Source organism: Paroedura picta, chromosome 12, assembly GCF_049243985.1.
Source record: "Paroedura picta isolate Pp20150507F chromosome 12, Ppicta_v3.0, whole genome shotgun sequence".
In the NCBI taxonomy this organism is placed as follows: domain Eukaryota; kingdom Metazoa; phylum Chordata; class Lepidosauria; order Squamata; family Gekkonidae; genus Paroedura; species Paroedura picta.
In genome coordinates, this window is record NC_135380.1 from 3,716,200 (window position 1) to 3,743,671 (window position 27,472).

Sequence of the window (27,472 nt, forward strand, 5' to 3'; positions counted from 1 at the left end):
CTCTTGTGGCGCAGAGTGGTAAGGCAGCGATATGCTGTCTGAAGCTGTCTGCCCATGAGGCTGGGAGTTCGATCCCAGCAGCTGGCTCAAGGTTGACTCAGCCTTCCATCCTTCCGAGGTCGGTAAAATGAGTACCCAGCTTGCTGGGGGGGTAAACGGTCATGACTGGGGAAGGCACTGGCAAACCACCCCGTATTGAGTCTGCCATGAAAACCCTGGAGGGTGTCACCCCAAGGGTCAGACATGACCCGGTGCTTGCACAGGGGATACCTTTACCTTTACCTTTTACCAAAGTCTCCAGGTATTTCCCAACCCAGAGCTGTCAACCGTATCTAAAGCAGGGTCTGAAAACTTCCTGCTTTAGCGTGTTGATACCAAGTGAATGTACATAGTGGATGTAGCTGCCCTCAGGTTGACAACTGCCAGGTGGGGCCTACAATGGACCTCCAGGCATCGGAAATGGCCTTCTACCTCACTGAGCTCTCCCCCTGCCTCATACTCTGCCCTTCACAGGCTCCTCCTCCTGAAACGGTAGGAATTCCACAACCAGGCGCAGGCAACCTTAGTTATTCCTCTTGCTGGGATTCTTCTGATCAACCGTCGACTTCTAGTTCCCAGAACTGGCAGTTTAGCATTAAGCTAACTCCGGGCGACAGAAATGAATTAGCCGGTCCCTTTGTGGAAAAAGAGACGTTCCTCCAGACCTGTCGCCTCCCGGGCCTGCGGGAAAGCAGCTCTCCACGAAGGCCACGCCCATCCTTCACGGGAACGAGTATAATCGCTCCAGCCGAGGGGCTTTGCGCGGGTAGACCGCTTTGCAGCAAACGCAGACGAGTCAGCCGCTTTTGCCGTCCCCCGTCGCTCCGGCTGACAAATTAAAGCTAATTGAACGATCCCTCCCATTCAGGAAAGGTGCCGCTTCCCCACAAAGGCACTTTGTGTCTGTCATTGATATAAACCCGCGTCGCGCACATGGCTCCTCTTCCTTGTAACAGAGAGAGAGAGAGAAAGGGAGACGGAGCTGCCACGGCGGAGACAATTTGCTATCGGGTTTGGAAGATGAAATTGTCGGGATGATTATTATATCATCAACTGGGCTTCAGCTGTCCCCAGCTCACTCAGACAGGCAGTCGGCATGCAAAGTGACCCAAAAAATAAAGACGACGAAGGAGAAAGGGGGTGGGTGGGGAGCCTTACTCTTGTTTGCGTACAAACACCGTCGCAACTAGCAATTTCAGGGAGATGAGCTGGAACAGGTGTGGGCAGACTGTGGCCCTCCAGACGTCCATGGACTACAAGTCCCATGAGCCCCTGCCAGCATTCGCTGGCAGGGGCTCATGGGACTTGTAGTCCATGGACGTCTGGAGGGCCACAGTCTGCCCACCCTTGAGCTAGAAGGAAAAAAGAAACAAAGGGTGGGGGAGCTGTAGTAGACCTGCGGTAGGGGAGTTTCACCATTACCCCTGCAGCACCAAACTGTGCCCAGGCGCCAGGGTTAACGCCTGGTGTGTGGCCGGCCATGGGTTCCTTCCCCTTGCTGCTCCTGGGCCCCCGACCCATTTGCCTGTTTCCTAATACAGCCCGACCGTCATATTAATTCATCTGACATAAGCAGTTCCTTTCCCCTCCCCCCCTCTCTTTTTTTTAATTATTGTGATCAAAATATTGCTCCAAATGGAAGGCAGCTGCATTTGTTTTCCGTCGCATATCATAATTGCGATTGTAAATTGGGGAACGGAATGCTTCCTGGCGCGGCTCTGAGTAATGGGCCCCGAGTCATTATGGATGGGGAGATATAAATAAGCCGGGGCAGATCTATAAAACGAAGCCAAAAAAGCGAGTTAAAAGGATAATTACTGGAGCAAACAGGAACCGTGACGTTGGAGAGCGGGGGGATATTGCATGCCACAGTCAAGCTGCTCTTGAAACGTATTTGCACCAGTATGCAACACGGCAGGTAACGGAGGAAATGGACCCCTTGCAGAGCTCTGAGCGGGACTTTCGGGGAAATGCTAGGCTCCATACCCTCTTTGCAAGTTGTTTAGTTCAGGGGTAGTCAACCTGGGGTCCTCCAGATGTTCATGGACTACAATTCCCATGAGCCCCTGCCAGTGTTTGCTGGCAGGGGCTCATGGGAATTGTAGTCCATGGACATCTGGAGGACCATAGGTTGACTACCCCTGGTTTAGTTTATGTAACCCCCCCCCAACAACTAGAGTTGCCAGCTCTGGGTTGGGAAATGCCTGGAGACTTTGGGGGTGGAGCTGGGAGTGGGCGGGATTTGGGAAGGGAAGGGACCTCAGTGGAGGAGGAAGAAGAAGAAGAAGAAGAAGTGTTGGTTCTTATATGCTGCTTTTCTCTACCTGAAGGAGTCTCAAAGCGGCTTACATTTGCCTTCCCTTTCCTCTCCCCACAACAGACACCCTGTGAGGGAGGTGAGGCTGAGAGAGCCCTAAGATTACTGAAGAAGAAGAAGAGTTGGTTCTTAGATGCCGCTTTTCTGTATGTGAAGGAGTCTCAAAGTGGCTTACAATCACCTTCCCTTTCCTCTTTATCAGTGCCGTGACTGGTCCAAGGTCACCCAGATGAGTGCATGTGGGGGAGTGCAGAATCGAACCCAGCTCACCAGATTAGAAATCCCATTTGAACCATGTATCTGAAGAGCCCCCCCTCACCCCTTTGTCTTTCCTGGGCTTTGGGATATTCTCCAGCTGACACTCTCTCTGAGTCAGGGATATGCAGGGAAGCGTTTTCATTTAGCGCTTCATAGTCATGGAAATGTCTTTTCCCCGTGAGCCCAAATCTGGCTCCAGAAACATCTAAATCCATAAGCAGCCAAACGCTGAAGCCTGGGTATGAAGCAAGCTCTCTTTGCATTTTGCATAATTTATTCTGCCCCTGCTTGCAAGGGGGACGGGGGGATGGGACAAAGCAGACTCCAGTGAGCCAGAATTCCAAATGAAGCCTCCAACTGTTAAATCAGTCCACAAGCTTGACCTGGAAGCTTTTATAAGGGTCAGGGAGTATCACGTGATCAGGACCGGCCACTGACTCTTAGGAGACTTCTTTGCGGATCGAATGGCTCTTCCTGCCGTTTCCCTTTTAGCGAAAGTCACTTGGCAGGGCACAGGTTGAATCCATGCCTGGAAAAAAAAATGAGGTTCCTGGCTTGCATTCTTATATCAGGACACGGACGCTCTCCAAGCTGAGCATTTTGCTCGGCGTCAAATTATTCCAAGCCTCTTTTTGAGATTTAAGGATGAGAAACCATTTCCCCCCCCCACCTTTTGAAAACAAAAGCAGAGCTACACAGATCTACGCCTCTTGCCAGTCATGGGAGACACCTGCCTTTGTGTAGTCACTGGCAGCCAGCTGCAAGGTTTCTCGATTGTGGCCTTGTTTTGCTTAGTTTTTCAGTCCCTGGAAACCGGGAAATAGCCAGTCTAGCAGTAGGGCCACCGGTGGGCTGGAAGGATAACAAGCAATTATAAAAGAGTTGCTATTGACATCGGGAAGTTTGGAAGGTCTATCAGAGCTTGTGTGGGCAACAGGACACCAGACAAGTCGAGTTTAATTGTGGGGAGGAGGAGAGGAGAGGAAGGAGAGACGGAGCCAGTGACGGCCTCGTGGGGACTGGGGCGGCACGAGGAAAAAAGGAAGAGAGGAAAATGGGTTTGAGACGTAGGCTGTGCTTGGCGTGTGGGATGCCTTTGCCAAATCAACACAGAATGCTGGGATGCTAATTTAGCATCTGGAGCGCCAGGAACCTTCCCCCGCATTTTATCCCACTCTTTCTCATTCACACCGCTGGCTACAGGGAAAGAGCCCAAACAGGGGTTCATTATGTGATTCCTTTCCCCACCAGGGGGAGGGGGGAGGTTTGGGCTGCCAACTCTGGGATGGGGAAGACCTGGAGGTTTTGGAAGTGGAGCCTGGTTAAGGGAGGGACATCATTGGTGTGTGTTGCCACAGATCCCTCCCTTCAAAGCAGCCATTTTCTCCAGGGATCAGTTGCAATACGGGGAGATCTCCAGGCAGGGCCTGGAAGTTGCAATGAGTGAAAACTCTGCAAGGCTAAAGTTATGGGGGGGGGGGGGAGAGATGGTGTCTCTCTATTGTGCAAACAATAACAGTCAGCCATTTGAAGACAATGACTCCCTTCGGTTTAAATAATGAATTTGATTTATCGTGTTTTCTATAATTTATGCCCATATTGTCAATTCATCTCTGCACTACTGTTTATGTAGCCATTCCGCACTTGGTTAAGAAAACATAACTTTAAAACACCCATTAACTTTGTAATGAGTTGCATCTGCCACAAAGTTTTCCTTGGCTTGAGACAACATCCTCAGCTCCCCGGGAAGCTTCGTCCTCAAAAGAGGCAATTTTTTTGGGGGGGGGGAGGGGGGAGCGGAGGATTGCTGGCCATCTGCTATTTTCTGCATTGTTGAAAGTATGGTAGATATGTATTGTTAACCACGATAACCATGATTTGGTGAGAGCCATGATCTGGTGCCATCAGGGGTCCCCCAAGGGGGGCCAGAACTCCAGAAGCCAGTTATACAGGTTAAGATTGACAGCTTCTAAACTGGAGAGTCGGGTTTGATTCCCTACTCTACATGCAGCCAACTGGGTGACCTTGGGCTAGTTACAGTTCTCTCTGAGCTCCCTGAGTCCCAGCTACTTCACAGGGTGTCTGTTGGAAGGAGAAGAAGTGAAGGTGATTGTGAGCCCCTTTGGGACACATGAAGCCCGCTTGGTGACGTTGGGTTAGTCACAGAGCTGTTCTCTCATAGCAGTTCTCTTAGAGTTCTCTCAGCCCCACCTACTTTACAGGTTGTCTCCTGGAGAGAGAGAAAGGGAAAGGCAATTGTAAGTCACTATGAGACTCCTTTGGATAGTACAAAATCCCAGCTTATCTTATTTTTCTTTCTTTTAATTTTTTCAGTTTATATGCTACCCTTTCCTGGGGACGTCTTGCCCTCCAAGCAGCAGGAATACAGGGCATCAGTGCCCCAGTTCTATTAGCCCTGGTCATCCTGGAGTGTCCCTTGGAGCTTCCCAGGAAGGGTGGGCTGCAAAACAATGTTTATTCCTCTTCTTATTACTTGGTGGCTTATGATTTGCTCTGATGTGATTTTTAGGGTTGGATGTAATTGATAGAAGAGGAGCTCACAAGCAGTTTCTGTCTGGAGGCATATAAGGCTCTTCACTACGATGGCCTTAAGACTACAGAACCCACAAGGCAGTGAGACACAGAGCAAAATACAGAAGTGAGCAAAAATCCAGGTATTTCCTTTAAACTGGGGGCTTGATTATATTGATCTGACCGATGCTCCAAAGGACCCCTTGGCTTTGCACCGGCAGTTGTAATTTTACGTCAAAATCTGTCAATCACATTCAGAAATGGGCTACTACAGCATGGAATTTCTCCAGCAGGTTTCCAGGTTCCTCTAAGTTGCAGATTGGATGTGCTATCAAAGGGCTATTCACCCCACCTCACCAATGTTCTTCTTCCTCAACCATTTTAGCAAGAGCATCATTTCAAGCCCGGCTTGTGGAGCTGGAGAGGCCGAAAGGGCTGTACAGACCGGCAGGGACTGGCCGATGTTTCTGAGCCGGAGTCAGCTGAGACGGGTTTGTGTGACAGAGGCTGGGAGCAAAAGCCAGCAGAGGTGATGCCATGCCACGCCAAAGAGACCTCCCGTCTTCCCAGGACTCTGTGATGCACCACGGAAGACAGCTCATCTCCCCGGGTCGGTGTCTGCTTAACCTTGCATGGGACGCTAATGGCTCCCATCCTCCCAATCGCCATCCTTCAGCGCAACTCTCTAATTACAGCAATTACGAGATGCTGTCAGGCTCTGGGTCCTGCCAAGGCAGCATCAGGAGCGGTAAATGGATTCTTCAGAGTAGCCAGATGCATCCGGGATGGCCAACTCTGTGACGGTTGCCCAGCATGGCTTTCCAGGTCCCTCTGAGATGCCCCAGGGCTGTTTTGCTTGCCGAACCTGCTAATTGTCACAATCAGCCCTGAGACTCTCTCTGGTTCTCCAGCAGATCCACGGGGGAACCATTCAGCAAGAGCCAAAGGAGAGCCAACAGTCCTCTGTTTCTTTCCGAGCTGTGCCAAGGACAAGAGTGCCTGGAGAGCCTGCCTGGGTTAGGCCTCTTCTCGAAAGGGCTGCGCACCCTCATGGGCTCGCTCCAGGGGACGAATGAAGCCCTCTTCCTTGCTCCTCTCCAGTGAAGATGGCTCCTCTCGCTATGAGTTAATGAGCCAAAAATTCCAGCTTAATGAGTTTTGTACTGAAGAGAATAATTAATATAATTGTCATGGATATTAAAATGACAATCCGGGAGTCAGAATAGTAAACGAAGAAATCTGTGTGTGTGAGGGAGTGGATGAATGTGTTCCTGTGTACAGATGAGCACATGGACACATTCATGGGGTGGAATATCCTTCTTCCTACATGAAGGTGCTGCTAGATGTTCCTGCTGTGGCCTCCATGTACCATGTACCATTTCACTTCCTTCCTTCCTTCCTTCCTTCCTTCCTTCCTTCCTTCCTTCCTTCCTTCCTTCCTTCCTTCCTTCCTTCCTTCCTTCCTTCCTTCCTTCCTTCCTTCCTCAACCTCCAGGTAGCATCTGTAGATCTCCCACTATGACAATTTATCTCCATGCAACCAAAGTGCATGCATCTCCATGCAACCCACAGAGAAAACAGCTCCTTTGCAGGCTGGACGTTGTGGCATCCCACCCTTCTGAGGATGCTCTTTGCCTCGATGAAGAGGTTTGTGTTTCACCCAGTTTCCATGTAAAAAGGCACATTCAGGCGCTGAGTCAGTTGGTCCAAACATGGCTGCTGGTGCTCCCAGAATGCCTTGTGGTGGGGGTCTGGCTTCTCTTGCCTAGACCAGCATGGGTGCCATTTGCAGCTCGATGCAGGGGCACAGAATTCCAGTCCAAGCATGCAGGCTCTTGCCTGGCAATCTGTGGGGACTGCAGCTGGGACCTTCTGCATCCCAGGCAGATGCTCTTCCCCAGAGCCATGCCCCTCCCTCCATGCCATTGAAGGCTGGGGGCCAGCAGAGCCCTTGTGGTTCACCCGTGCCCTCTTTCTGGCACATTCCCTTGGGTAGTTCTGCCGGAGAGTCCGTCCTGCTTTTATCCCATCAAGCAACTCGACTGCATGCGAAAGCCATTTAGGGAGGGGGGGGACTTTTTAAAAACAGACTGGCAGCGACATGAAAGAACACGACGACAGCTGTCATGTCTAATCGCCTTCAATAACCTTCCCGAAGACCTCCACTCTACAAGGTCTTGTGAAGGCCGGAAGAGAATGTGCCTTCCTTAATTTTTCAAGAAGGCCACTCCGTAGGGTCGGCGCCACCGTGAACAGATGACTGGTTCTTAAAGGCACCGTGTCCACTCATGGCAGACAGGGCTCAGAGAGGGCTGGGGGATTCTTGACCTCGTGGGCTCAAGGGGGCAAAGGGGGAGACCCCAGATCCTGGGGTGGCAGAGAGGGTTGCCACCTTTGCTTGGGAAAATCCTGAAGATTTGGGGAAATGGAATTTTCATGGGAAATGGAATTTTCACAAGCGGATCTCAGGAGCATTGCAGTACCATAGAATCCACCCTCCATGTGATCCAGAGACCCGCTGTAATACTGGGAGAACCCCAAGCTCAGCTGAGTAGTTGGCAAATCAGCCCTAGTTCTTGCCCTCCAAAACTGGCATGTCCTCCAAGGGAATCCATTTTTGAAGCCTGGGAACCAGCTGTAATTCCAGGACAACTCTGAAGGTTCTGGGAGATCTCCAAGTCCCATCAGGAGGTTGGCAACCCTTAGTGCAGGGGTAGTCAAACTGTGGCCCTCCAGATGTCCATGGACTACAATTCCCACAAGCCCCTGCCAGCATTTGCTGGCAGGGGCTTGTGGGAATTGTAGTCCATGGACATCTGGAGGGCCGCAGTTTGACTACCCCTGCCTTAGTGGGTCTGAGAAGGAAACCAGCTGGCCCAGTCTCCTGGGGCTCTCCCCACACTTCCAAGGGGGCTCCAGGAGGCATCTCTACTGCTTCCCTCTGGAGAGGCCCAGGGACTCACCCTCCTCCGTGCCTGAGTCTTCAGCTTCTATAACCTAAAGACAAGGAGTCAGTGGCCCATGACAAGAGGTCAAGGCCTGAAGGAGAGACTTGTAGCATTCATGGCCGGGACTCAGCCTCTGAGCCACACCCCAGTCCAATGTTGAAGTCCTGGGAGAAGTGCAGCAAGTTTAGAAGGAACAGTGTGGGTTGGAAAAGTTCGGTAAGGTGTTCGCTCTTTTATTCCTGGATTACAAAAAAAAGATTCCTCTAAGCCAGCTGGCAACGTCTGCAAAAACCCCCATCCCTCGGAAAGAGAGTGCCCAGTGGGGGACGGCATGAGCCCTGACAGGGGCTAATCATACTCGCAGAAGAGAGATTCGGAGAGGCATGCTAGGGAAGGTGCCAGGCGCGCATCTGACCCTGCCTGCAGTTCCCACCGGGCGAAGAAAGGAGGAAACACACGGGGAGGGGGACCGGCGGTGCACCTTTGCTCACGCGGCTGTCTCCGGATCCGATGCCCCCCTGCTGCTAGAAAGCACCGAGTCGTAAAGCGCCTCTGATGGAAACCTTTCTTTCCGCAGGGGTTTCATAGCGTTGACAATCAAGGTCTTGCCGAAGAAAGGCCGGGGTCTTTGCAAATGGCTGGGTTGCGTCATGCCGCTTCCAGTGAGTTATTTCAGAACTTCCTTTCCTTAAAAAAAAAAAAAAAGGGAACAGCAAGAGGTAGCAGAATGGCAAGGATGTTTCTCCATGGAGGAGAGAGAAACCTGGCTTCCTTCTCTTCCGCCTCTTCCTCCCATGAATCTGCATGAATGCGACCCTGTTGTGGGCTTCTTGAAACATGACCCACAGAATTAACCACTCTAAGATATCTATGGTGGCAGTCCCCAGTCGAGATAGGTTGGAGAGAGAATCCCAAACATTTGGGGGGAGGGCGGTCGTGGCTCAGTGGCAGAGCCTCTGCTTGGCAGGCAGCAGGTCCCAGATTCAATCCTTAGCATCTCCAGGTAAAAGGACCAGGTAGGAGTTGATGGGAAAGACCTCAACCTGAGGCCCTGGAGAGCCATAGAGATGGGACATAGCTCAGTGGCAGAGCATCTGCTTGGCATGCAGGAGGTCCCAAATTCAGTCCCCAAAATCTGCAGTTCAAAGAGGTCTGGTAGGAGGTGATGTGAAAGCTCTCCGCCTGGGATCTTGGAGACCTGCTTGCCAAACAGGCAGGCATTACCGACTTGGATGGATTGATGGTCCAGTTTTGTATAAGGCAGCTTCCTATGCTCATTTATAGAAGAAGGACTGGACTATGGATGGCGATGAGCCACAATGACCATTCGGAAGTTCTATGTTAGAAATGGAGGGGCCGTGGCTCAGTGGAAGAGCATCTGCTTGGTGTGCAGAGGTCCCAAGTTCAATCCCTGGCATCTCCGGTAGAAAAGGAGCAGGAAGAAGGGGTGTGAAAGAAACCTCCACTTGACCCCCAGAGAGCAGCCCCGGCCAGTCAGAGCAGACAATCCTGATCTTGGTAGACCTGCAGTCTGATTTGGAATAAGGCAGCTTCACGTATTCAAAAATTCGGGATGAGCCTTGAGTAATTGGAGGACGCCCTGCATCCTGTCCTGACCTGGAGAGCCTGGGCTAGCCTGATCTTGTCAGGTCTCAAAAGTTAAGCAAGGCTGGCCTTGGCTAGGATTTGGATGGAGGACCTCTGAGGGGCCTGAAATGGAGGCAAGCAACGGCAAATCACCTCTGAACATCGCTTGCCTTGAAAACCGCACTAGGGCTGGCCATAAGTCAGCTGGGGTTTCATGGTACTTTCCACCTCCACTGGCTTCTAGCACTTCTCCACCTTACCAAAGTTCTCTAATGGGGAAGATGTGGCCTCCCGTCCTGTAGCTAGTTTTCTGTTGCCCCACAATGATTCTAGACAGATCTGTTTTCGTCCCCACCATCCCATCTTGGCAGACGACGGTGGCTCTCGTCCACCTGTTGTCTGCACCCATTGTTCCCATTCAATAACTCTGCCATATGGAGAGAGGAGGGGGGAGAAGGGGAGGAGGAGGGGAGCGGCTTCTTTACTGTCCATTACAGGATGAAATGACTCAGAACAGCATTACATGCCTGCTGTGTTCCCATTTAATTTCATCCACCGGATGAAATCCAATGATAGATGGTCCCCCCTGCTGGACTCCCAATTTGCTCACATGTTTTGGCAGATGCCCCAACACTCAAAATGGCTGGACAGCCTTCTGCGTTTGCTAGAGTACTTGTAGAACACACTTGTGAGCACAGACACCCGGCCCACCCCGTTCCCGCCACTTGCCTTCTGCCAGTTCCTCCCCCTTGGCCAAGCCACACAATTTTACCTGGGGAGGGAGGCGGGAGAAGAGTAACCTCCAACAAGCTCTTTCTGGGTTCCAGATCCCATCAAACCTGAACTCTTCCTAGTAGCTAAAAAGACCAAACTGAGGCAATCAGACTTCGATTGCATCATGAAGAGACACTGCTGGAGAAGACCGCTAAGCTGGGGAAAATGGAAGGCAGCCAGAAAAGAGGAAGGCCCACCTGGAGATGGAAGGAAGCCTCAGTTTGCAAGACCTGAGCAAAGCTGTTAACAGTAGGATAACATTATCCTATGGGTTTAACATTAACTTATGGGGTTGCCCTAAGTTAGCAGCAATTTGACGGTACTTAAAACATACAGCTTTAATTTCCCCCCCCCCCTGCATACATTGTTTCCTGCTAGTTTTGAAGAGAACTCTAGCTTTGATGGACTCCCAAGTCCAATCAGAAAGCTGAGAAAGTTGCAATTCTGAAATGGTGACCAAATCAGAATGTGAGAACTTGATTGGGCAGAAAATGAGCATTGTGAGGAAGGATGCATTTGCTTTTCCAGCCCATCCATGGTGAGGGTCGGAGGAAAAAAGTGGGCCGTGGGAAATACATACCTGCATAGTGTGCCCTCAGTATCTGGCCTGCTTCTCAGAGGAATTTCTGGAATACATGAAGCAGCCTTATCCTGACTCAAACCACTCCATTGTCAAACCTAGTTCTGCCCACTGTGACCGGCCTCAGCTCTCCAGGGTCTCTGGCTGAGGCCTATTGTAGCACCTCCTTCCTGTTCCTGTTTAACTGGAGATGATGGGGATTGAACCTGGGACCTTGCGCATGCCCAGCACGTGTTCTGCCACTGAACTACGACTTCCTCCACTAGCAAAAAGTGGATATCTCAAATCGCAGTAGCACTTCTGGCCATGGGGTTATCGTTTCTGTCGGTGACTTCTTCCCTGTGACTTCCAAGTTTTGTCTCGGCTCTTGCTTTGATGCTAAGGGTTTTTCCAAAGAGCCCCTCCCTGTCATTTTAGGGATTTGATGGCTCTATAGCCCACACCCAATATTCTGATGCCTTTGCATAAGCACTTTTCTTTGTCTCTCTAGGCAGCAGTCCAGTCATAGACAAGGGAGGGGGGATCCTGGGGTGTTTTCGTTCCCAGAGATAGTGGGGTGAGCTGAAAATGGCCTAATTGCATATTGATCGAGGATGCTCCAGTGGTGAGTGTCCTCAAAATGAACAAATTTTGTGTTCACTCGAGCTGAGATCGCAAGGAAATATAAGCCCACCTGAGAGGTGGGTTAGATGTTATTTCGGCTGCCTCTGTTAGGTTTATTAGGGATCCTGGTTCTTCTTGAAGCCTGTCTTCAAGGCTGGAGCAATTATTCAAGATGAGAGAGTTCTTCTCCTTTCCCCCCATATTATGGTTGCAGAATGGACCCATTCATCTTAGCCCATTACTCAACCCATTAAGATCTCTCTCTCTCTCTCTCTCTCTCTCTCTGTGCGTGTGTGCTTGTGTGTCACAAATTTTGCTTCCAGGGAATGTGACAATCAAATTTACCTTGTCTGATGGTGACAATAATTTGTGAGCTGATCACAGACTCTGTTTAGTTCAGCACCAAAAGAATCAAATGCCTCTAGAACAAGGTTTGCTTTGGGTTTTCCCAAAGGGTGTGTGTATGGAAACCCTGGATGGGCAGCCACTAACGTAGCAAAAGACTGCTTAGTTGAATACTGAAGGACAGGACTTAGTTATGATTCATTTATATGATTTGGGAAAGATTTTCTGTCTATTTAAGCAAAGGCTCTATGAGTGCAAGAGCAGGGCAGTGAAGGGATTGAGGACACGTGTGCAAGGAAGGCAGATTGTACTGCAGCTCACTGTTAGGAAAGAACAGCAGGATGCAGCCAGCAACACCCACAAACCAGTCAACAAACAGAGTAATGGTCTTCCCTCCCTCCCTCCCTCCCTCCCTCCCTCCCTCCCTCCCTCCCTTCCTTCCTTCCTTCCCCTTTGTTCTGCCCCTCACCAACATTCTCTCCCACCATGAATTAATCCGGGACCATTTGGCATAAGCAGGTTCTGGCTGCAGGTTCCAGGATGGCCAGAAGATCCCTGCTGGTACCCCCAACAAGGGGAGTCCATGACTGGCCATCATGACTCCTGGGCATTATTGGAGCATGGCTCTCTTCTCTGCACCATTGAGGGAGGCAGCGGGGCCCCTCCTCATGCCCCTCTTTCTGTTTTCCACATGACAGGCCTCTTGATGACGCCTGTCAAATGTCACCTTGAAGCAAAGATGTGTGCAACGCACTCATCCATCCACGTATTTAACACTCCAGGAAGCCTCCTCTCACCTTCTCTTCTGAACACATGAAATTATTGAAGAATATAAGTGAGTGGAGACCAAGAGATGACAGGTGTGGCTATGGCGTCCCAAGGATTCTCATTCCTCTGGTGTGTATTGCCTGACTGCTAGGCATTTTGGGGCTGGTCCACAGGGGCCAACTTCTCACTCGCCCACTCGTGTGTTCAAACACATCACTGTCCATAAAGCACCTCAGAAATTATGTTTCATCTCACTCCACACAGGACTTACCAGCAGGCCTCCTTCAAACATGGACCATGTTGTCAACAAGTGCTCCCCTGTGGTAGAACATCTTGGCAGGCCGAAGGTCCCAGGTTCAATCCCTGACATTGCCACTTAAACGGATCTGGCCAGAGGTGAAATGACAGGTCTCTGCCTGAGAAACGGGAGAGCTGCTGTCAGTTTGGTTAGATAGTACTGCACCATTGAGGGAGGATGTAGATGGACCAAGGGTCTAAGTCAGTACAAGGCAGCTTCATGTGTTCAAGTGTAGAGAAAGCCAGGGTTATACCTTCTTAGCAGTCACACCCCCTCCTCTCATGGAGGGGCAGATTATAGATATAAAACTACAGAGACCCTTCCTCATACAATATAATTTGAAATCATAAAGCAATGCAGTGCCTGGCCCAAAGTGACATAACATGGATGTCAGCCAGGACAACTTTTGTAGTGTGAGAGAGAGCAGCTGACCTTCTACCAATCTCCTCCCTAACTCCTGGGACAATTTAGGACAATGGGTTTCTCAAGAACTATTACCTCACCTTGAATTAATTTTGACAAATTCTAATCTTGCTTCCCCTGCACCCCCTTGTCCTAATTCGACAGTAAAGGTAAGTAAAGGTAAAGGTATCCCCTGTGCAAGCACCGAGTCATGTCTGACCCTTGGGGTGACGCCCTCCAGCGTTTTCTTGGCAGACTCAATACGGGGTGGTTTGCCAGTGCTTTCCCCAGTCATGACCGTTTACCCCCCAGCAAGCTGGGTACTCATTTTACCGACCTCGGAAGGATGGAAGGCTGAGTCAACCTTGAGCCGGCTGCTGGGATCGAACTCCCAGCCTCATGGGCAAAGCTTTCAGACTGCATGACTGCTGCCTTACCACTCTGCGCCACAAGAGGCTCTTAATTCGACAGTACTTAACACTTTTTGCCAAACCTAGTAGCTTTTCTGTCTAGTAATTTAAGAGTCATCAAGAACCATTTACACCTATTGTTCAACTTCTGGCTGTAAACCCATTACACTTCTCCTGGATCATTGTTTAACCCTGGAAAGCCCATCAAGGCATTGTTTTTATAGGGGTCAGCACATAGGACTGTCTTGGAAAGCACTTTGCCCTATATCAAGGGGAACCCTATTCCATAATGTGTGTGTGTGTGTTGTGTTCTCAGACATGCATCCCATTCCCAACATGTTCTGTGAAATGCTCCTCATTTTGCTGCTGCCTCCATGGACATTTTCTTCAAAATTGGTAACTATAACCTTCACCAAATGGCTTTGCCCTATCCTCCCTGATTTCCTCTGAGCTAGCCTTGTATGTATTTTTCTGTGTGTGCTTTGTACCCCCTTATTTCCCTTAATAAAAGCCTTTCTGGTCAAACATCCAATTGGCTTATTTTGAGAGTTCTCGAAGGGGAAAATCCCCATAAACATTAGTGAAGATCAAAGTTACCTACCTACCCCTATATCTCCTTAAACTAATTTCCCCAACTAATTAGAAGATTGCCTCTTTGGGTAATAATCTAGAGGTAATTTCTGCTGATTGAAGGTTTTTCGCCTAGTGGGTTGTGGTTTCCTTGCTTTCATTGTCCAAATGCCACCTGAAATGGACCCCACCCCCCACACACACACCCTGGAACAGAATACAGTCAGAGGTCTGTGGTGGAAGAGGCTAACTGGTGAACACTGCTCTAGAATAGAATAAGAATAAGAGAAGGGATCTCCTGAGTCATCTAGTCCAACCCCCTGCACTATGCAGGACATAGTAGAACCACTGCTAGCCGGTGTTAGGTTTGCTCACCTGAACCAGTGCCATGTTGTTTCCTAATAAAGAGACCAGGGAGGCAGTTGAAGATCTTACATCATGGTTTATTGAAACTTCCTGGCCAATCTTTAACTTTATAACCAATCCATCGATGTCACCATCCCTGAGAGAGGACAGCATATGTTTTGTTTGTACTCAGCTGGACACGGGAAATGGCTTCTAGGCTCAGCTGGGAGAGGGAATCACATACTGGATGTGCCGAGCCTCCCTTTGAAAGATCGTCCTTGGTCCACTTAACTCATTCCTTAGCCAGCATTTCATGGATAACACTTTCTCCTCTTGCCTTCACCCCCTGTTCCTCTTCTAGAGAGCTTGGAACATGAGAAGAGCCCTGCTGGATCAGGCCAGGGGTCCCTATAGTCTCACACTCTAGCCAATCAGTTCCTCTAATCTCTGGAGAGAGATCCAGCAACAGGGCACAGAGGCTGGGGGAAGGCAGCACGGTACAGCCTGATCTTGTCAAATTTCAGGAGCTGAGCACGGTCAGAACTTGGATGACTCTGCAGAGGGAGGCAACACCAAGCCAAAACTTTGGAACCCCCCTGCCTGGGATTGCCAGAAGTCAACTGTGTCTTGGTGACATTTTACACCCACAAATTAGGGCCAGTCACTGAATCCTGGAGCAGTGAGTTCCACAAGTCAAGCATTCATTAGATTATAGATGTTCTTTCTTGTCTTTGCCATGACATTTTGCCTGCTTCTAAAGTTTGGCGGTGGGGGGGGGGGCTCTCCACTCTTTTCAACCTCCAAGACAGAGAAAGAGAGGAAAGCCAAGTTAATATCCACCTTCCATGATTCCTCTCCCCTCTCAGAAGGATTAGATTGGGATGGCAAGAGCACCAAAGCCTGGTTTACAAAGATCATTTTGCAACCTTGACTCACAAAAGGCCCTTCTCTATGATGGATAATTCTGTTCAACTTCACTTCTGCACCCTTCCCAACTTCACCCCCTAAAATTGAGGGATCTGGTCTGATGTCGTTATCAGATCTTTGGGGGACGTGGTGATGGTTTACTGTCACCATTGTTGTGACATTAGAGGTCTTGGTCCCCTATTCTACGGCTTCTTTGGCTGCCATTGGCTCAGCTGCTCTGACATGGTGGGCTTTGCAAATTTTGACCCAGACCACTTGGGTCTAATGAGAGCATCTTTGATCCTGAATTCAGAGATCTATTGGGAACGCCAAGTCAAAATAAGCCACATTGGCAGATATTGACTCTATTAGGTTTTTTTTTTAATGGCATGTTGTTGGTCCCGATTCACTCGAACCGATCTCTCTGCTGATAAAAAAGGGTGGCCTGAGGTCCATTACTCAGACCTCATGCAAGGACAGGCCACCTGCATGCTCTGAAGTTAGATTAGGGCAAGTGTGCCCATGAGCACCACCAAGAGTTTTTGGGAAGTGGGTGGGGCTGGGTGGAACATTTGATGGCAAGCCTTCTTATTGGCTGTTGGAGATCTGATTGACTGCACATTTTTTAAAATGTTACTTTGGAAGCAGCTGCTACCACAGCACAAGTATTGTCCCTGTGTGGCTGGCATTAAGCTGCAGCAATCCTTTTGGGGCTGGCCCCACCTCCTGTGGCAGCCATTTTGTGGCCGTACCGACCATGCTGTGTCAGACTTCCAAAGGAGCCAGCAGGCTCGGGGAAGGCTGTGTGATGGCTGCCATTTTGGTTCTGGCCACTGTCAAAGCAAAACCAGGTTATTTCCCTTTTTGAGGTCCTCTGGCTGAACCTTGTGGAGGAACTTGACCACTTTTTGAGCCCCAGAAGCTACTGAACACCTGAACTTGGCTTTCAGGTGTACCCTGAAGCTAGCCATCCCCATCATTCTAGGTTACCAGGTCAATTCCTCAACAGGATCATCAAGAAAGCAGCTATCCACAAAAAAAATGACACCAGCCCTGGGCACTGTTGCTGTCTTGCACTCTCGGGACAGATGTGAGAGGCTCCTTGTGAATTTTGGATGAACACCAAGCCCTCTGAGTTATTCTGAGGTTTGGGGGCACATGAAATGTGAGGGCACATGTGCTGACTGCGATGAAGATACATGGCACTCCGTGGCTCATGGAGAGGAAAGAAGAACAAGGTTGTGTACATCTGGGATGCAGTGAGAAGTAGCGCATGACTCCATTGCTAAAGGATGAGAAAGATCTCTGTTCCTTTGGGCCAAGGAAAGGATGAAACCAGTAGCCAACTATGAGGTTTGGAATCACTTAGCACAACCAGGGTTTAATTTGGGGACACATATTTAAAGTGCAAAGATATTTTCCTATCCCTCCCCCTCCCATCACCACCATCCTTCTCTGAAAAAGCAACATTCCATGTCATGGCCACATTTGACCCCACTAACAACAATTAAATATACTGCCAATATTGGGTGCAGAAAGAAGGCGTGTTCTCTTTTCTTTGTTCTGGAGAGGCACCCAGCTCTGGGGGGTGGGAGGGGGTGATGAAAAGCCACCATCCCCTTCATCTCGATCTTCACACTTCCTCCAGTGGTCAACCCACTTCCTGTTCCCGACAGGAAATGATGTGGCAAAGTCAGGTGACCCTGCTCTGAAACGGGCAGCGAGGACATGTTATGAGGAAGGGCTGGCTTGAATTCTTGCTCATCCCTCGTTGGCCTTCCGTCGTGTTATAAGCTGGCAGGGAACGGCTGAGGTAGTGTGAACACAGTTCAGCTTGTGAGGAAATGGAAGGCAGGCAGAGCTAAACCTTCAGATGAGGGGTACAGCGTTGGGAGAGGAGGAGTGAGGGGATCCAAAGTGCATGAAGCCGTAATAGCCTTCTCCAACCAAAATATACAAAAATAAAGTGTGAAGCAGCTGGGCTCGGACTGCTCCTGCTTTCTACTGAGCTCCGAGTCGCTCAATACTGAAGAGACCAAAGCCCAGAAGGATGGCTTGTAAGAGGGCATGGGGGCCAGGACCGTCTGCCCTTTGCCCTGATGTCTTTGTGGTTCCCTGGCATGGAGCTCACCCCACAAGCAAGGAGGGAGGCTCATCTCAGCCCTAGGTGGTGGCTGCTCAGGCAGATGTATCAGTCTCCTTATCTGTCCAGTCTTGTCCAAGATTCATCATAGCTTAGCTTCTCCTTCGCTACCCGCTCTCCCATCTTCAGCCTCCTCTTCTTGTTACCCAAATCCTATTGCACGTGGATGAGGAGGTGAGAGGAAAACAAATCCCTAAAACATGACGAGGTTTGCAGGACCACACGCACAGTCTCATGTTCACCCAAATTTCAAATATATATATATATATGTAGAGAGAGAGAAACACACAAACATAAAAACACCCACCCGTTCCAAAACTAAAGTAACTTTTAAAAAAATCAAGAGTGAGAAAAGAAAGATCCTGTGTTGGCTTTCATCCGTCATTAAAAGCAAGGAGGTGACCTGAAATAATTGTTCCTCTCCAGCCGCCTGAGTTTTGATCATTCCAACAACAAAAAAATGTGCATAGCAAAACGTAGGATTTTTGCCCGACTCTCATAACGGGTTTTTCAAAAACATTCTCATCTTCCTCATTCAGGGGTTCCCCTGGTAGTTAAAGGAATCTTCCACTCTCGGGTTTCCCAGCCCATTCTCCTTCCACGCCCTCTGGATGGCCATCAGATCAGGGGGGAAATGAGAAGATTCCAGCTGAGAAGGAGATGCATTGTTTTGCTGCTGCATTTCTTCCTTTGCAAGGCATTCTTCAACACACACACACACACACACACACACACACACACAGTGGCTTGTTGTACAGATCATCATTTCAAAAAATGCAATGGGTGCTCCTAAGGACTGGAGGCTAAGGAATGGTACCTCAGGTTGCATTCAGAAGTAGGTGAGGGACAGAGCTTCAAAGTGGCAGGGAGGGTCCATCTAATGGTGCAACGGGACATCTTGCAGCTTAACAATCTACGGCGCACATAGTGCAAACGGGAACAAGATGGCGGACGCATCGGCAAGCCTGACCGATTCCATCCAGCAGAGGGCCGCGGTGCAAACTCACAGAAATACAAACACCCAAACTCTGGGGTCAAAACCAGCGTGGGAGGGAAGGATCCGGACTCCAGGGTGCAGTCACAGGAGTTAAAAGGAGAGATGTTCCTTAACAAACAAGGCAGAAGTGTAATCTAACGACAGTTAAAATGTGCCAAAACTCTGGTAAAAAGGAGGACAAGAAAAAGGGAGGATCATATGGACACACACACACGCACACACCAATCCAACTATATCCCCAATATCTTAGGTGGGAGGAAAGGGGTTAAAACGGCCTCGACTGATGTGTCAAAGTTGAGGACAAGTGAAGAATTGTCTTCTCTTTTCCGCGATTGTCCATGGCCCTGTTAAACGTATTGTTCTTTGGGGCAAACGTAGGGTGCTCTGGAGCCTGGTGGTGGACAGCAAAAGGAAGCATTGCCATGGTGGGATGAGTAGAGATCTCCTGGGAGATACGACAAAGGACTATAGACATAAGGTACATTGGCCAGGTACTGGTCTTCACGTAAGTAGCGGCAGGTTAGGTAATCACCCGCATCCGATATCTCTGAGTGACACTTTCCAAAGTTCTGTGGACAGAGAGAAAGAGAGAGAGAGGGAGAGAGAGTGATAGGGGCGGGGGGGGGGGGGGGCGGAAGGCGAAATAAAAGCACAGATTGAAATGGGATTGTAATGAACGTCCCTTTGTCGGGAAGGGAATGGCTTGTTGCAAATTCATTCTGCCAGGGTCAAGAGCGACGTCGCACGCCTGTCTCGCCGCAGCTTTCTGAGAGCGCCGCTTTTGTCGATTGTGAGCTGCCATACACATTCAGCACGACTGGGAGACAATGAGACATGCTCTCCATCCCAAAATAAATAAGGATGAATGGAAGACGGGGGGAAGAAAAGAACAATAACAACCCGCCAACCAGCACACATCACAATGGGTGTCCTCTTGCCCTTCACTTCCACTTCATTACTGCTTTCAGGAGGACCTCCAAGAACAATTGACTAGCCTGGTACGGGCCCCGCTGAAGTCTCCCCCCAGTTTAAGGACAACATTTGAGTCCAATGGCACCTTGAAGAGCAGCAGTTTTCATCTAGCACAATAAAATCAGAGTCCAGTGGCACCTTTAAGACCAACAAAGATTTATTCAAGGCGTGAGCTTTCGAGTGCTTGCACTCGAAAGCTCACGCCTTGAATAAATCTTTGTTGGTCTTAAAGGTGCTCCTGGACTCTGATTCTATAGTGCTACTTCAGACCAACACGGCTATTCATTTGAATCTGGTTTTAATCTAGGTGTGAGTTTTCGTGAGCATGAAAACGGAATCGTCAGCGTGCAAATATAAGGAGAGAGTAAATGAGCAGTAAATTAGTAAATAGCATCCTGAGGAAATCCAACAACAGAGGAAATGTGCGTGCACATGAATGCTCACCCCTAGAGTCAAACTTTGGCAGTCTTAAAGGTGCCCCTAGACTCAAATCTTGTTCTGCAACTTCAGACCAACACGGCTATGCACCTGAATCTATCCGATTTAAGGCGTTTTCCTCTGGCACCCCATTTGTGCGCTAACAAAACATGACAAAGAGCAACCCTGATGACAAAGATTAGCAGCTTCAGATTGGGAAATACCCAAAGATTTCAGGGGGGAACCTGCAGCGGGCAGGGTTTGGAGAGGGGAAAGCCCTCAACAGGGACGATTTATACATAGCCCACCGTCCAAAACAGCAATTTTCTCCAGGGGAGCTGATCTCTGTGGTCTGGTGATCAGTTATACTTCCAGGAGCTCTCCAGGTCCCACCTGAAGATTGGCAACCCTACTGACAGTACATTGAGGTGCTTTTGGATAGGGTGTTTACTGTGGCACACAAAAATGCCAGACCACAAGAATGTTGGTACACTGACACACGAGTGCCATTGCATCAAAACTGCCGGGGCTGAGGGTTTTGTTGTTGTCTTTGCAATGTTGTGGCAGTGCCTCATGTGTCTCAGTGAGGGGTGTGTGCAAATGAGTGCGTGTGTGACTCTGTGTGGGGGAGGCATACATGAACTGAAGGAATGTAGCTGCATCCCCAAGGCTCTTAGAAATAAAAATGAGGGCAGTAGAGGATTTCTTGGCCCTTCAAAACGAGGGAGAAATGTGCAGGCAGAGATTGCCCGCGTATCCCTCCTTATGCCGCCTTAAAGACTGGTTCTGATTCTCGTGTCGAGGTGCAGAACCAGAAGCAGACTGACTGTGCAGCCTGGACAAGCAGCTCTTGAAAAGCCACCCTGCCAGGTTCCTCCCCAAGGCTCTCATTCCCTCTCGGCCGAAGGTGAGTGGCGTTGACCTTGCTCTCCGCTGAACGAGGGCACGCCCCGAAATGCAGGTTCGGCATAATGGATGGTTTCCTAACCACTCATTTGGATCAACCCCTCTGTTATCCACCTTTGCAAATCGCTCCCCAGGCTTCTTGAGCCATTTCAGGGTCAGGCTGGGAGAGAAATGTATAATTTGCCGGAAAACACGCGGGGTCCTCTTGATACCATGCAGGAGCGGGCGACACGACGGAGCAGACCGGGTGGCATGCCGTTAAATGCGCTTTCACAAAAGACAACCCACCGGCCAGGCAAAAGAGCACACGACGACCGGGCAGATCGGGACCACGAGGCCATGCATGTTTACCTGCAGATTCCACGCTCACCTGCCCAGGCTTTTTCATTACCCCCAACTCAGGCACAGAAAAGGAGAGGGAAGGAACATCCTTGGAGCATTGTTAGAGAAGGAGGCTTCGCCCACCTCATTGGGGACCCAGCAGAGGAGAGGGTCCCAACGAAAGCCGTAACAGATGTGCCTCCAGCGCCCTCCTGCCCCAGCTCATGGGGCCATTCCACGGTTGGCGCAGCTTGGGTTATTGTTCCCCCACTGCCGCCTCTCTAGCTGTCTAGCAGGGACCCATTGGGGAGGCAAAGACGGAGAGGGCTTAGAAACTGAAAAGGAGCAAGAAGCCCCACAGAGATGCTAACAAATTTCACTGGAAACGAAATTCCACTGTGGACAGTGACCTATTCCCAGGGATGGGGGGGGGCAGAAGGTTGCCAGCTCAAGACGTGGAAGCTCTTAGAGATGGAGATGGAGCCTGGGGGGGACGGACCTCCGTGGCTCACAATGCCATCAAGTCCATGCTGCAGTGAGGGGTGGCATAGCAATCCAAACATGTATTCGATATCTGATGTACCCTACCCTGAGCTGATTCAGAAGGGCGGTATATAAACCTAACAAATAATAATAAAAATTAATAAATATAAACAAAACATCCATTTGACCCCTGTATTGTTTTGTTGTTGTTATTAAATTGTCACCATCGTCTTCCTCATTATTATTATTATTACTATTATTATTATTAGAGCACCCCTCTCTGCAAGTGGGCTCAGGGCAGTGTGCAAAATAGTTAGAACATTTATAATCGCAATTTAAAACATCCCTCCATTAAAGCTCCTGACCCAAACTCTCTCCCACCCCTTCCCCAACCCCACCTCGCCCCACCATCTTCCATCTGGCATGCAGAAGGGTTCTTGGCGGGAAACTTGTGTCCTGCCAAGAAGGTTAGAGAGGAGCGATAATTCCCGGGGAGACCGAGGCCCCGCCTGGAGCGACATTCCAGGAGGTGAAGTGGAGACTACAGGGACAGATGCTTAGCTGGCTTTCAAAAGAGATTAGCTGGATTCACGGAGGATAAGCCCATCATACCGGGCAGCCGATGCCAGCTTGGGAAATTCCTGGAGATTTCTGAGGGGAACTTTGATGACAGGGACCAGCACATTTCTCAGAAATTTCTATATGTTTCTTCCCAGGATTCATAGCAAGGATGGATTTGGTCAAGCCATCCTGCGGATCTCGCCTGCCACTTGCCAGGCATGGCATGCTTTGTCAGCTGTTCGGCAGGCAGAGGGGGGTATGGCCAGAGTTCTAAGGAAATTTTGGCCTGAAGCAACAATTTAAAACTAATTTGGAAGTACACTGTGGAGAGACCTGAGGGATATTAAGGGAAACAACACACGCACACACCCCACCCCAAATATCAGGTTTTGGTATGGTGAATAGAATTTCTCCTAGGTTTTATGGACAGTGCTAGAAGAAGCAGAGGTGGATTGCTTGTGCAGTGGAAAAGATGGAGGGTGCAACAGAACCACACAAGAATGTGAGAACATCTGAAGAGCCCTGGATCAGACCAGTGGGTGGAACTAGGGGAGTGACCTCAGCCATCCTTCCTTCCTTCCTTCCTTCCTTCCTTCCTTCCTTCCTTCCTTCCTTCCTTCCTTCCTTCCTTCCTTCCTTCCTTCCTTCCTTCTCTTTCTCTTTCTCTTTCTCTTTCTCTTTCTCTTTCTCTTTCTTTCCTTCCTTCCCCGGGAGAGTGGACCTCTGTGGTACAAAGATCAGCTGTTGTTCCAGGAGGCCTCAGCTCCCACCTGGAGCCTGGCTACCCAACCGGCTATCTTTCGGTGCCTGCTCCACTTTCTGACTTTTCCCTTCCTTTCTCTGGCCTCCTTAGAAACCCCTGTGATACCGCCAACATCTCGAAGTCTCCTTCCTCAGGAGGAAAAGACAACAGAACTGTGGAAAAAGAAAAAAAAACTCCACTTGAGATCTGGCTCCCCCCCTCCCCCCCCCCAGCCAAGCGCTGCCACATTCCCTGCTAAATATTTTATGATGATGTTTTGGAGGGGGGAAAACACACAGGCGTCACAAACAAAATGTCGCTAATGATTTATTGATGGCTTTGCAAAGTCAAATGAATTCACGTGGCCAGAAGCACTCATGGGAGAGACAGGGTGCTCTGGTCTTCGGTTTTCATGGGACGTGAGAAGGCAGGGGGATGGGGGTGGGGGCTGAAAGGGGGACTCTCCTGGAGCAGGTGGAGAGAATGGGGAACAGAGTGGCCAAGAGGTCAAGGCAAGCCTCCTTGCAACCAAAAAGTCACAGGGAAATTTGGAGAAATAAACTATGAGGAGGGGTGTGTGTAACCCACGCACACAAACACATGCACACCCATTAAAATTCTCTCCCCAGGCAATTCAAATGCCGCTTGGAGACAAGCTGGATTCAGCACCCAGCATAAATTATGCAAATGGAATACCTTTGCATGGCAATGTCTCTTATTTCTGAGGATTTATTCTGCATTTTGGCTCTTTTGCATAAGTTATTCTGCTTTTATTAGTCCCCAGAAGTGTGTGTGTGTGTGTGTGTGTGTGTGGAGATGCTCTTAAAGAGTCTGAGGCTCTACCCCCTGTCCTCTCAGCCCCCAGCCTCTGTGATTCCGGCAGCCTCTGCCCTACCCTTTCTTAGCCTCTCTTTGCAGGTTTCAGAAGGGATAGAAAACTTGAGCTCTTTAACGAGAGAAGAAAAACAGAAGTTGCTATTCTTGTAGCCCAAGTAGCATTCTGTAGCGCTGCAGAAGATTCACTGCCTGGCTATTAACTCTACCTTTTATTGGGGGGTTTTAAAAGCAGATGGCTCTTTTTTACTGGAAAATAAGAGATCTTATCAGTTTTGAAATTAATTGCATCAGTGATTTTGCTGGGATTTATTTCCTAATAAGAAGGGGGGAGGACGCATCCAGAGTCCTAGAATGCCAGACATTTTATCACGGAGGCCCTAGGCACCCGAGGCATCACCTGATTTCCCAGAATTCTAGAAGTCTCCTCCTGAAAGTCAGAAGCCACAGCATTCCCGTGTGCCAGCTGATGTCCACGCATTGAGCTGATGTCCACACCTTCAGCCAGACTCCTGAATGGAAGCAATTTTGTTGTGTGCTATGCTGACTATAACATGCAAGTGTGCCTCGGCCCTCTGGCTCTGGTTGGTGTTTCCAAGGCAGCCTTGGAGCGTCGAGCAGGTTGCCTGTCCCAGCACAAGATGAATTTTTCATGCTGGGGTCCTGGAGCCCCCATCTGCAGCCACAGATGCTCATGTTGCTATGTGGTCAAGCCTCCAGAGCCATTTGGCACATGACAAGAAGGCAAAAGGGGAATGGACGTTCTGGGCCTGAGTGCGAGAAACCACACACAGCATCTGCCATGGAGGACCGCGGCACTTTGTGAGAAGGGGCGAATGTACTTCTAGCATCAGCTCCGTCGAATGCAAAATACTACTCTCCTGACTGCAGATACACAGCAGGTTGACAGAGGTAGTTTCCTGCTGTCAGACATTGTCAATAGCATGCCAAAGTCCAGGGACCAGACCACACTCACGGCTACAAGTCCAAATGGTAATTCAGAAGGAGCATTTGAGAGCACAGGCCAGGGCCAGAGACAAGGGCATCAATAGTGTCCTGGATAGAGCAGGGGGTTGGACTAGATGACCCAGGAGGTCCCTTCCAACTTGATGATTCTATCATATTCTAACCTTATTGCTCATCCACTGTCACCTGCCACCCCCTTGAACCATCACAGAATCAGCCTCCCTGTCAGATGGCTCTCCAGCCTCTGCTTAAAAATGTCCAAAGATGTCCAAACCCACCAATTCCCGAGGAAGCCTGTTCCACTGAGAAACCACTCTAACTGTCAGGAACTTCTTCTGGATGTTTAGACGGAATTTCTTTTGAATTTGTTTCATTCCATTGGATCTGGTCTGTCCCTTTCCTTCCCACACCAGGTACTTGAGTGGACTTGGGCAGTCTAAAACACTGGTTTGAAGGGATGTTCTCACAACACAACCTCCCCAGATTTGGGGAGGGGGTGGAACTTGCTGGATATTGTAACTCCGCATGCAAGAGGATCTGGGAGGGAAAGGGTTAAGAGAATTCTCTTAGTGGGGTACGCTTGGCAGCTGGCTCCACCCTAGCCTCTTTGGCCCTTGCTTGCCTTCCATTCCATCTTTTATAGCAGGGGTAGTCCTTGTGGTCCTCCAGATGTCCATGGACTACAATTCCCATGAGCCCCTGCCAGCGAATGCTGGCAGGGGCTCATGGGAATTGTAGTCCATGGACATCTGGAGGACCACAGGTTGGCTACCCCTGTTTTATAGGACCTTTCATCTTGCCCTTTTTACCTGGCCTTGGAGCTGTAGCCAGTTAACCTTTTTGAACCGTTTGTCTATAAGTTAAATGCACCTACATGAATAGGTCACGTAAGGCATGCTTCTATTTCTGTAGGTAAAAATGTCTTTCTCTTGTTCCCATTGGAGTCATATCATCTTTGTCAGTTGGTTCCCTTAAGGGGGGAAACATGGAAGCCTGGAGAAACTGCAAAAAGCTTTGATGCTTCCCAGGTCAATTATACGTGTTTACACTTTCATTTCACCCAATGGAACTTTGAGAGGCAGAATTTAGGGACGGGAGGGACTATAACTGGACGTGATGCCATAGACTCCTGCTTCCGAAGCAGCTGTTTTCTCCAAGTGAACCAATCTCCAGGCCCTGCTGGGAGGCTGGTGACCCTGCCCACCCAAAGCGCTCCCTCAACAATTTAGGAGAGCAGAGAAATGACAATTCGGTGCTCATTAGCATACCTGCCAGCTGGTGCCCTCTGCAGCCCTGCTATGAGTCTCCCTGAGTCTCATTTACCTTTAACAAAGTTTGAAATTAAATTAAAGGTAATGTGCTAATTAAATCTAACAGACACCACGTCTCTTTTCATCCTCCCTTTCCTCCTCTCTGCCCACCTTTTATCTCCGATGCAGTTCTATGTATGGTTCAATTATCTCTATTGTATTAGGATCCTAAATGGGATGTCGAAAGACCAAGGGCTTTCTAACAGCTTAGTGGTTTTGGGTTCAAAAGGTCTGCATTCACCTGAAGATGCTGGGTTGTTAAATTTCTTACAAGGCTTTGGTAGCCAATCTCCAGGTGATGGCTGGAGATATCCCACTATTGCAGCTGATCTCCTGGTGACAGAGATCAGTTCCCCTGGAGAAAAAAGGCCCCGCTGGAAGTTGGGAGTCTACGATGTTCTACCGTCACCAGGACATTTACCCCACTGAAGTCCCTCCCTGCTGCAAACCTTGCTCTCCTCAGGGTCCACCCCACAAAACTCCAGATATTTCCAACCCCAGAGCTGATCTCTTCCATCTGGAGATGAGTTGTAATTCAAAGGGATCCCTAGGTTCCACCAGGAGGTTGGCATCCTGCACGACCAGATTCAGTATTTGGCAGCTGCCTACTCAGTGCTAGGACATCTGCTGGGATGGCACAAGAGAGAGATTCAATTCCTGACCTCATCTATTACAGGATCTCCCTCCTTGAGATCTTGGAATTGTTTCCAGCTCTGAGTAAGGGAATTTTTATAGCTTTTAGGGGTGGGGTCTGGGGAAGCTGGGATTTGAGGAGGGAAGGGACCTCGGCCCGGTAAGATACCATAGAGTCCAGCCTACAAAGCAGCCATTTTCTCCAGGGGAACTGATCTCTGTAGTCTGGAGATCAGTTTGAATCCTGGGAGATCTCCTGGCCAAATCTCTGGATCTTGGAAAGAAGCTGCTGCCAGTCAGTGCAGGCAATACCGAGCTGGACTGACCAACGGTATGAAAACATCAGTCTACATTAAAACAAATCTCTCTTCCATCTTGTTCTGTCCTAGTTTCTCTGGCTTCACCTTCTGACTTTGGGAATTTCTGTGATTTACTAGACTAAGCAACCTCCAAGGAGAAGGAGAGGGAGGACAGAGAATTTCTTTTTAAAAAAGGGGGAAAAAAC

At 49.5% G+C, this 27,472-nt stretch overlaps 1 protein-coding gene across 6 annotated transcripts in view; it reads right to left on the bottom strand.

Moving 5' to 3' along the window:
- Window positions 1-14,873: 14,873 nt before the first annotated feature.
- Window positions 14,874-27,472, bottom strand: part of NECTIN1 (nectin cell adhesion molecule 1) — a 171,108-nt gene continuing 158,509 nt past the window's right edge. For 3 of the 6 annotated variants that reach the window (XM_077306981.1, XM_077306982.1, XM_077306978.1), the window contains one exon: window positions 19,192-19,391. In XM_077306981.1, the coding sequence (XP_077163096.1) occupies window positions 19,343-19,391 (49 nt within the window). In that variant the 3' untranslated portion in view covers window positions 19,192-19,342. Of the gene's footprint in view, window positions 19,392-27,472 lie in introns of all 6 variants that reach the window. The other 3 variants (XM_077306980.1, XM_077306977.1, XM_077306984.1) reach the window with 2 other exon arrangements.